General features: G+C 52.5%; 1 protein-coding gene across 1 annotated transcript; it reads left to right on the top strand.

The window, feature by feature from the left end:
• The first annotated feature begins 5,863 nt into the window (after window positions 1-5,863).
• Window positions 5,864-8,665, top strand: LOC103712164 (protein RGF1 INDUCIBLE TRANSCRIPTION FACTOR 1-like). Its single transcript, XM_008798611.6, has 5 exons — window positions 5,864-6,071; window positions 6,210-6,389; window positions 6,519-6,593; window positions 6,816-6,956; window positions 7,097-8,665. Exons 1-5 carry the CDS (start codon window positions 6,069-6,071, stop codon window positions 7,403-7,405), a joined length of 708 nt encoding a protein of 235 aa, XP_008796833.4. The 5' UTR covers window positions 5,864-6,068; the 3' UTR covers window positions 7,406-8,665.
• The last annotated feature ends 1,794 nt before the right edge of the window (window positions 8,666-10,459 follow it).

Here is a 10,459-nt window from a genome sequence, read left to right as displayed (position 1 = left end):
CAGGAAATTCTTCCGGCACTAAGCCAGGCATCCGAGGGTTAGGCCTCAGGAAATTCTTCCGGCGCTAGGCCAGGCATCCGAGGGTTAGGCCTCAGGAACTTCTTCCGGCGCTAAGCCAGGCATCCGAGGGTTAGGCCTCAGGAACTTCTTCCGGCGCTAAGCCAGGCATCCGAGGGTTAGGCCTCAGAAAATTCCGCTCGTTGGTCGGCCAAGGCTGGCGCAAGCCGAGGCGACCGGTCGGGGCTTCAGGCTAGTCTGCTTTCGGGATGATCATCGGGTTAGCCTGGCATCCGAGGGCCAAGCCTCGGGAGATTCCGCTCGTTGGTCGGCCAAGGCTGGCGCAAGCCGAGGCGACCGGTCGGGGCTTCAGGCTAGTCTGCTCCCGGGATGATCATCGGGTTAGCCTGGCATCCGAGGGCCGAGCCTCGGGAGATTCCGCTCGTTGGTCGGCCAAGGCTGGCGCAAGCCGAGGCGACCGGTCGGGGCTTCAGGCTAGTCTGCTCCCGGGATGATCATCGGGTTAGCCTGGCATCCGAGGGCCGAGCCTCGGAAAATTCCGCTCGTTGGTCGGCCAAGGCTGGCGCAAGCCGAGGCGACCGGTCGGGGCTTCAGGCTAGTCTGCTCCCGGGATGATCATCGGGTTAGCCTGGCATCCGAGGGCCGAGCCTCGGGAAATTCCGCTCGTTGGTCGGCCAAGGCTGGCGCAAGCCGAGGCGACCGGTCGGAGCTTCAGGCTAGTCTGCTCCCGGGATGATCATCGGGTTAGCCTGGCATCCGAGGGCCGAGCCTCGGGAAATTCCGCTCGTTGGTCGGCCAAGGCTGGCGCAAGCCGAGGCGACCGGTCGGGGCTTCAGGCTAGTCTGCTCCCGGGATGATCATCGGGTTAGCCTGGCATCCGAGGGCCGAGCCTCGGGAGATTCCGCTCGTTGGTCGGCCAAGGCTGGCGCAAGCCGAGGCGACCGGTCGGGGCTTCAGGCTAGTCTGCTCCCAGGATGATCATCGGGTTAGCCTGGCATCCGAGGGCCGAGCCTCGGGAAATTCCGCTCGTTGGTCGGCCAAGGCTGGCGCAAGCCGAGGCGACCGGTCGGGGCTTCAGGCTAGTCTGCTCCCGGGATGGTCATCGGGTTAGCCTGGCAACCGAGGGCCGAGCCTCGGGAAATTCCGCTCGTTGGTCGGCCAAGGCTGGCGCAAGCCGAGGCGACCGGTCGGGGCTTCAGGCTAGTCTGCTCCCGGGATGATCATCGGGTTAGCCTGGCATCCGAGGGCCGAGCCTCGGGAGATTCCGCTCGTTGGTCGGCCAAGGCTGGCGCAAGCCGAGGCGACCGGTCGGGGCTTCAGGCTAGTCTGCTCCCGGGATGATCATCGGGTTAGCCTGGCATCCGAGGGCCGAGCCTCGGGAAATTCCGCTCGTTGGTCGGCCAAGGCTGGCGCAAGCCGAGGCGACCGGTCGGGGCTTCAGGCTAGTCTGCTCCCGGGATGATCATCAGGTTAGCCTGGCATCCGAGGGCCGAGCCTCGAAAAATTCCGCTCGCTGGTCGTGCGCCTGTCGCTTGCCGCCCGACGGGATTTCTCCGTGGCCAGCTGCGATCGTGTTTCTCCTCCTCTCCAAGCGTCGCCTGGGGAACACCAGATGGGCATTAAATGCTAATTGAGGGGTTACCTGGGAAATCGGATCACCAGTTGCTGCTTGCGAGGAGTGTCAGTTAAGCGGCCGCGATACGCGCGTTCTTCGAGGCGGATGCGGCCTGGGCGCGAGCGGAGATATGTGGACCTAGGGGTACAGGCCACCCGGAGTGTCTTGCACAAAGAATGCGATTAAGGAGAATAACGCTTAGGAAATCGCGGGAAGATACGCCTCGAGAGCCGGATCGGCTCCGGATTCAATGCGCCCGCATTTATTGGAGCCACCCGCATCGGAACGACCGGGAGGCCGCAGTTTGACTATAAATATAGGTGCAGGTGCGATGGAGCCTGCCAAGCCGGAGCTGTTCAGGTTGCCATGGATCGTGGGCCTCCTCTCCGGCGCATGGTTGAGAGACCCCTACCGAAGGAACGGGAGGCGCGCCCTTCGCGACTTCCGCCAACTAGCCGTTTCATCTGGGATCAACAAGGAGGTTCTCCCCGGCGGAACTCCACTCTAGGCGTTTCATCCGGGATCACGTCTCCCCTCCTTGAGGTTCAGCCTCCCGATTGAGCTCCGCACCAGACGCTTGATCCGGGACCGCGCCTCCATATGCTCTTCTCCCTTGTATCCCTTCTCTCCCCTAACACTGGGGAGGACCGGAATATCCCTTGGAGGTGGCGTTCCCCTGGAGGCAGCGGGAGCTTCTTCTGCGGCGGCTCCTCGTCTTTTTCGTGAGGCGTGGATGGCGCCTCTGGGTAGGAGCAGTGTGGACTTCTCCTTCGTCCACTTCTTCTTCATCCGTGCCGGCTCTTCGTCTTTTTCGTGAGACGTCGATGGCGCCTCCGGTTGGAAGCACCCTCTTCCGGTGGGATTGCAGCCGCTTCGGATGGAGGTTTCGGGATCCCAGATCTTCAGCTCCTCGGAGTCTCCACCTCTTCTTTACTTTCTTTACACCCTAATTCCCCTCTGGGAATTCCTTGTAATCACACGAGCACGCCATTGTAACCAGAAATTATTGAAATGAAAAGTGTTATACATTTTTGAACTGTCTTTCTGGCATTGTTGTTCTACTGGTAATACATCCGCAGGTTAGCGGAATTCCAGCTCCTTGGAATTTCTCGACCATCTAGGGCCTCCAACTGGTAGGAGCCAGGTCGGTTTACCCAGCGAACCCTATACGGGCCTTCCCAATTTGGCGCTAGCTTCCCACCTTCCGCAGGTTGAGATGCTTTAGCTCGCCTTAGCACCAGATCTCCGATTCTGAAAAGCTTCGGTCGGACCTTGGAGTTGTAATATCGGGCCACCCTCCGCTGATACATCGCCATCCGAACCTGCGCCATTTCCCTCGCTTCTTCCAAGAGATTCAGGTTCCCTCGGAGTTGCTCCGAATTGGCCTCGGGTCGGTGTGCGGCCACCCGAGGTGAGGGGAGTCCGAGCTCCACGGGGACAACGGCTTCCGTGCCATAGGTTAGGCTGAAAGGCGTCTCCCCGGTAGGGGTCCGATGCATGGTCCGATACGCCCAAAGGACATTCTCGAGTTCTTCGACCCAAGCTTGCCCCGTCCGACCGATTCGCGCTTTGATTCCTTGGAGGATTGTACGATTTGTGACCTCGGCCTCGCCGTTGGTTTGGGGATGCGACACAAAAAGTGATTACATTACCGACCCTATGTCTCTTTGCGACGGCTGCCCCTGACGCTTCAGTCGAGCCCCCTGCGTTCCTCTCGGGCCGGGGGCAGCCCCCAGTGATAGTGTGGATCACGCCCGCGACGGGTCGATTCTGCTCCCGAGGCTCCTGAGGGGCCGGGTCGGCCGGACGCGGGTCTGCGGGGGGACGTCGGTCGTTCACATATCGACCGAGACGCCCTCGGCGGATGAGAGCCTCGATCTCGTCCCGAAGCTGGAAGCAGTCTTCGGTGTCGTGGCCGTGGTCTCGGTGGTACTCACAGTACGCCCGAGAGGGCCTCCTCCCAGGAATCTTCTTCATCTGTCTCGGGACCGGAAGGTCCTCCCGCCCCTTGATTTCCATGAGGATCTGGGCCCGGGGAGTCAGGAGAGGAGTGTACCGGTTGAAACGTCGGGGCGGAGAACGAGGGCGTAGGGCGCCGTGGTTCCTCGCCGGCGACAGGCTTCTGCGCCGACGTTGAGGCGTCGGGCTCCTCCTCTGGCGTGCCTCTTTTCGCCTTTTCTTCCCGAGCTTTGGAGGGATCTCGGCGGCCTCCTTGCTCCGGTGGGCGGCCGCCTCCTCGGCGTCCGCATACTGGTTCGCCCGGGACAACAGCTCCGGGAAGCTCCGCGGCAGGCGTTTGTCCAGGGAGAAGGTGAGTCTGCCCTTTCGGAAGCCACGCTTCAGGGCTGAAAGAGCCACCTCCTGGCTCAGGTTCCGGACTTCCAGCGTAGCCTTGTTGAAGCGGATAAGATAATCCCGCAGGCTTTCTCCCTCGTTTTGCCGGACATCAAAGAGGGAGTCGGAGACCAGTCGCCGCCGGCTACTGATGGCGAAATGGGTGATGAAGAGGCGAGTAAACTGGTCGAAGGACTGGATTGAGTTAGCCTCCAAGCCGGCGAACCACGCCCTTGCCGGGCCACGGAGGGTCGCCGGGAAGGCCTTGCAGAGGAGAGGATCTGATGCTCCGTGGAGGAGCATAAGGGTCCTGAAACTCTCGACGTGATCCCGCGGGTCCGCCGCCCCATCATAGGGCTCGATCGCCGGCATTTTGAACCCCGGCGGATTCGGGGTCCGCAGGATCCTCGAGGCAAGCGCCGGCTGGGAGGGGATCTCCAAGTCGGCGAAGGGATCTTTGGAGTGGCCCTTCAGGACCTGGAGTTGTCGGTGGAGATCGTCCACCCGCCGGTCCAGGGAGCGCGACCGATGGGTGGGAGACAAGGAGCACCGAGAGGGGGACCGACTGGAGCGCGGGTTCCTTGAGGACTGGGGGGTCTGGGAACGCGCCCGGGCCCGCCTCTCGTACCCCGCGCAGCTCCGATGTGAAGGTCCCGGCAGAATGGACCGTGCTCGAGAATCTTCCTCGCGCCGGCGCTCCTCCCCATGGGAGAGGAAGGAGCACGGGTTGAGGAGGACAGGTGAGCGCTCAGGGAGCAGCGGCTCCTGGGCCCGCTGCGGCGCCCGAGACATCACACCCTGCAGGTTCTGCACTGCCTCCGCGAGGGTGCGAACCTGCTGGGCTAACTGGTCGAACTGAGCGGCTTCGACCATCTGAATGGGAGGTGGAGCGGTGGAGTGTTGCTGAGAATGTGTTGGAGACGCAGCGGCCTCCCGGCCGGAGGCGCGAGAGGCCCCACGACCGGAGGCATTGGAAGCTCCACGACCACCTCGCCGTGCCATTACTATCGCTCTGAGATTCGGTGCCCTTCCTCTAGCGCCAACTGTTGCTGGTGGTCCAAACCGAGAACGATTGGCACAGCGGTGTGAACGGGGTTCCGTTTGGGTTGCCTTGGTTGGTGTTGATTGCGCTCCACCTTCCACCGGGAAACCTGCAAGCAAGCCTCGCACCACCACTGGGGTAGTGGGGGCCCTCCGACGATCAAGTCAGAGGAGATTGGAGAGAGATAATAGTAGCAAGTAAGAGAATGCTCTGGAAGTTCTTGCTTACCCCCCCTCCTCCTCCCAGCCGCATATATACCAGGCTGGGGGGTCTTTCAGGGGGGTTCGTCATCGTGGGGCACGATGGAGCTGCCACTGACACGGCCGTTACAGGGCGTCGTGGGGCAGTGCTGGGTACGGCCATGACAGGGCGTAGTGGAGCTCCGCCTTGTACGGCTGTTACAGGGGATCGTGGAGCAGCGCCAGATACAACCGTTGCAGGGAGTAGTGGAGCAGGAGGCTGCGGCGTGCCTCTGGGGAATAGCCTGTCGTTGTCGAGAGATGTCCGACTCGGGGTCGGGCTGCGGAGACGAAGATGTCCGACTCGGGGTCGGATTGCTGGATCAAGGGGCTGCCGACTCGGGGTCGGGCTGCGGAGCCGAAGATGTCCGACTCGGGGTCGGATTGCTGGATCAAGGGGCTGCCGTAGTCTTCCTGGGCGCGCGTGCCGGTCACGTGGGGCATGGTGGCTAAGTTCCCCCGTAACAATTCTATATTAGGGAGTTAAGTAGGTAGAGGATAGATTTTTTTTTTAAAATTCAAATAATTTCTTTTATGGTTAGGTCGTTGAGCCTGGTATACCCTGCATTGCTCTTCTTAAATGCTGGCTTCGTAATTCCTTTTTTTTTTTTTTCAGGCAACATTTCCAACCTCGCCAGGGAGAGCACAGGGGCCGCTAACCTTTTCATCTCTCGTCTCTCCTCTCGCCTTTCCTCTTTTCCCTCCTCCTCTCTCTCTCTCTCACTCGCTCGCGTGGTGTTTCGTGTGTTTCGTGCACTTCTTCCAAACTTCCATTCTGTTTCTCCCAGTCCTCGTATCTGCTGAAGTAAGGGAAGCGAAGATGGTGTGTTCTTCTCTTTTGTGGAATCATTTTGGTGATCTTTTCTTTTGTTTATATAGAATTTTGATCTTTTCGCATTAGTAAGTATAAAAATCCGATCTTTTTGTTGAATTAAAGAGAGAGAGATGGAATTTTGGGCAGGTGGGTTTCACTGGCGGGATGCCCAACTGGTTGGAAACCATGCTAGGAGAAAGATTCTTTAATCCATGCATGATCCACGAGACGGCAAAGAAGAACGAGAAGAACATCTTCTGTCTCGACTGCTGCTCTAGCTTCTGCCCCCAATGCCTCCCTCCTCACCGCCCTCACCGCCTCCTCCAGGTCTTCTTTCTCTGCCTGTTTTATCCATTAACCTCACTTTAAAAAATTGGCTTTTGAAGCAGAAAAAGATACAAAGAGACGATTTTTCTCTTTCTATACAGTTTTTTTTCCCCGATTTTTTTGTTATAGATTCGGAGATATGTGTATCACGACGTTGTTCGAGTGGGCGATCTGGGGAAGTTGATCGACTGTTCTTCCGTTCAAGTAAGCAAGAAAGATTCCCTCTTTCACACACGTTCTGTTTTTTATTTTTTAGTTTCTTTTGAAAAGTTTGGAATTACGCGACCCAGGTAAACAAGAATGAATTTTTTTTAGACAAAAACACGTTTTGGTAAACATACGTATCTCTTTGGATTAATTAATTCGATTGTACTGTTCTTTCAATTGGGTTATTTTGTGCTGAATCTCTGGCGGAATTGGTGGCAGTCGTACACGGCGAACGGCGCAAAGGTTGTGTTTTTGAACGAGCGGGCACTGAGCCGGCCGTTTCGCGGCTCCGGCAACGCCTGCCGCTCCTGCGACCGCCCCCTTCAGGACCCCTACCTCTTCTGCTCCCTCTCCTGCAAGGTATTTAATTACATCTGATCGGATTTCGAGACATTTCGGAGCCACGCAATGCCTTCAATTCCTCTAAAAGTTGTATAGAGGGGGAAAAAAGGCTCTCGTTTCTCTCTCTTCTGATTGTCTTGTTGTTGGCCGGAGAGCAGGTGAAGCTGTTGTTGAGGAACGGGGGAGGGCTGGCGAGGGAGCTCCGAGAGTGCGAATTCCTACCGCTGCCGAGCTCGTTCGAGCTGGACGAGGGCCATCTCACGCCCGACTCCATTCTCGAGTCCGCCTCCGCCACCTCCTCCGGCTCCTCCGCCGGGGGCGGCGGCTCGGGGGCCCGGGCCACCTGGAGCACCGCCGGGACGGAGTCCCTCGCCCGGCGGCAAAGAAGCAGCGCGGGCCGCCCGCCCGGTCCGGAGGTCGTGAACCGGAGGAAGAAGGGTGTCCCCATTAGGGCGCCGCTGCTGTGAACCGGAGTTGGCCCCGGTTCGGTGCCCTTCGTTTTGGCTGGAGAATTTGGGATTAAATTTTGGGATATCTTAAGAATTATTTAAAAGGAAAGAAGAAAAATCTTCCCAATTTTGCGAGGGAATCTATAATGAGTTGCTCATCACTTATTCTCCATTAGTCCATGTTTCTCTTCTTCTCATCTTCTACTACAAAACGATTTGTGTACGATGTTTTACTTTGAATTCAATTTTTAAGTTTCGGATTTAGTGGAATAACAAATTTGTTCAAAAATTCGAACGGTTTGCCTTATCACTTTGTTTCTCTCTCTATTACTCAGCCTCTTTAATGGGAACTTTTGGTAGTAGCAGTAGTTGTTTGGTTGCTTGCTCCCGATGTTTGGTGGAAGAGGAAATAGCGGTCAAAAGGAATACAGACAAAAACCCAGGAGGAAAAGAAGGTTAAAAAAAAAAAATCGAGTTACTCTTTTGGGTTGCATGCTTGCTTGGATTCACGAGCCGGTACATCTTTTTTTTTTTTCCTTTAGTGGCAAAGTGGCATCAAGCTGTCCCTGGAAAGGGAGGAAATGATGTTTTGTGTATTAACTTGCCATGTTTGATGGAATACATCCAAGCTTATAAACCATCTCTCTTAATTGCGGATGGTGCATCCATGATGCGTTACATTTTAGGATTTGCTAGTATTGGCCCATGCCTTGCATGTAAAAGATTTGAGGCTTTAAGATGGTTTGAGTAGTGGGAACTCTAAGCTATGATATTTAAATAGAAATTTAGATTAAATTTTCTTTTTATAGGGAAGAAGATGAAGATTAATTGTAGTTTATATGTCCGTGCCTTTATGATAGTTGTGAGTAGAACATGGACAAAATTGAGAATTTTGATACCATTAGACAAGTTTCCTCAAATCTGGGCATGTTGATGAAAAATTGTTAAAATTAAACGTAAAATTCTGGAAATTTGGATTTAATGATCAAAAGGTCTAAGTCATATAATATTACCATCCAATTTGTTGTTTGCAGCTTAACACAGGGTTGGAACTCGGAGTCTGGGTATGGGCCAGTCCGAAGCCTATCGTGCTTAGCTGGCCTAGGATTAAGCTTGGGGCTCGGTTTGGAGAGAGTTTGGGCCTGGATTACGTCTGAAACCTCGGTAGAATTAAGGATGCATGTTTGCTGGTTTGGGTTGGGTTGGCAACTTACAAAATATAATTAAAATTGATAACTAGTATGCAAGTTTTTTTTTTTTTTTTTTTTTTTTTTTTTTTTTGTGATAAGCCATACCTTTATGCTATGGTTTGGTTTTTTTTTTTTGTGATAAGCCATACCTTTATGCTATGGTTTGGTCAACCGAGTGTGCAAGGGTGCAGGCTTCTTAATAATCAATGTTCATGGATTGCATGGCTTGCTTAAAATTCTGTTTGGTAACTCTGCTTGTTGTATGGAATGCATGTAATGGTGGCTTTGATGGTCAATTCTATGGTGAAAAAGGGAGAGCAAGCAAGAAATAGAGGATTAGCTTGACTGTTAACTTGCTTCTGTTGGTTTTATCAGGCTTTTTCATTAATTATAAGAGCATGGGATATTTGAACTTCTTAATAAAGTTGCTGTTACAAGAATGGATTTCCCTAGATGATAGAGTGCATTTTAAATTCCATTTGTATTTTTACAGTAATTGATTGTTATAGTGGTCTGTTTTGATGTGTTCCCTCATTTTTGAAGGAAGCTTTCCAAATCAGGAGTTTAAGCGGATATATAGCCATCCACAGCTCTCTAGGTTTTTTTGAATGCTCCAAAAATTCTTGCACTTTTGTCCAAGGAATTGTTGTTATTTTTAAGATATATACTGTTGTCAGATAGTCAATTAAAATATTTTTAAAAAAATTAATTAAAATTATCTTTTAATATTAAAAAAAGAGACCTTGATGAGATCAAGGGAGAGGATGAATGTCTCATAGCTATTCCACATTAAACCATCTGAGTATTGAGCTACAAATGAGGCAGTCTAATCAACTGCCTTCTTAACTTTCCGATATGCATAGGTAACTCACGAAGCAATAAAATTTCTCAACAGTCTACGGATATCTTGCAATAGCGGGATCCTGTTATCCACCGTAAACTGGCTCTTGATCTACTCGATTACAATAGCCAAGTCTTCTTTGAGATAAATACGATTCACGCCTAAAATGAGCATTGTATAGATGATGCCCTCCTAGACGACTTTTGGCTTATAATTCTTTTTTCATGGGACATTCCGATGGCTTGTTGGCAGTTGACAATAATTGTTAATCTGCATTTCAGATGCATGTGTTCACTTGCGCATAGAATGGTTCTGAATTTCAGATACATCCGTTAGCTTGCTTATAGAATTATTGACGAAAGAAATGTGTTCGCAGCCAGATGCGTTCACCTTCTCGATTGATGGTTCATATGGTTCAATCCCCAAGTTCTTTTTCCCACTTTTAACATCTCCTCTTGTCCAATTGTAAGCCTATTCTTGATCTCGCCGTTCTTCCACAAAAAATAAAGCTTAGTTCATAATATGGATATGAAAGAAAAAACATGGGGACAGCAGTACTTATTACACTCGCTAGCACAATTATCTACAGGACATGGAATTTTATTTTGTCGATGAAAGGTTGGTAACTAACCGAGTAATCATGACATTGTACTGCTGCACATTCTACCAATAAATGTACTTACTTGTTTTTCTTTACAAAAGCAAAATTGCCCTCCTCCTAGTTTATGGTACTAGTTTTTAACTTCTTTAACTTATAGAAGCCCTAGTTACTCGTAAATAGACTGTTTCTTGGTGTTGTTCCATATGTTGCGTTTAATTATCCAGTCAGGCCCGGTCTCTTTCGGAGATGGAGCCCTAATCTTAATCATAACCAAACAACCTCTACATTTTAGCTATGCTCTAGACTCCTGTCTTTATTGACCCAAACTCCTTCCATGACCACTAGATTTGCTTTCGCTCTACCAACTTGAGGTTCACGTCCAAGTCTGTACTTGGGGTTAAGATTGACCCTGATCCACACAGAGAAAAAGTGTTAACCTA

Source organism: Phoenix dactylifera, chromosome 6 (genome assembly GCF_051530095.1).
Source record: "Phoenix dactylifera cultivar Ajwa chromosome 6, Ajwa_hap1_PhDact_Kaust_v1.1, whole genome shotgun sequence".
In the NCBI taxonomy this organism is placed as follows: Eukaryota; Viridiplantae; Streptophyta; class Magnoliopsida; order Arecales; family Arecaceae; genus Phoenix; species Phoenix dactylifera.
Note: the sequence above shows the minus strand (reverse complement) of the source record. Positions and strands in the feature narration are given on the sequence as shown.

Excerpts from the sequence above, each read along its gene's own strand:
- LOC103712164 (XM_008798611.6), top strand. Across the intron at positions 6,594-6,815 it reads TCGACTGTTCTTCCGTTCAA|TCGTACACGGCGAACGGCGC; the intron begins GTAAGCAAGAAA and ends AATTGGTGGCAG. Across the intron at positions 6,957-7,096 it reads TCTGCTCCCTCTCCTGCAAG|GTGAAGCTGTTGTTGAGGAA; the intron begins GTATTTAATTAC and ends GCCGGAGAGCAG.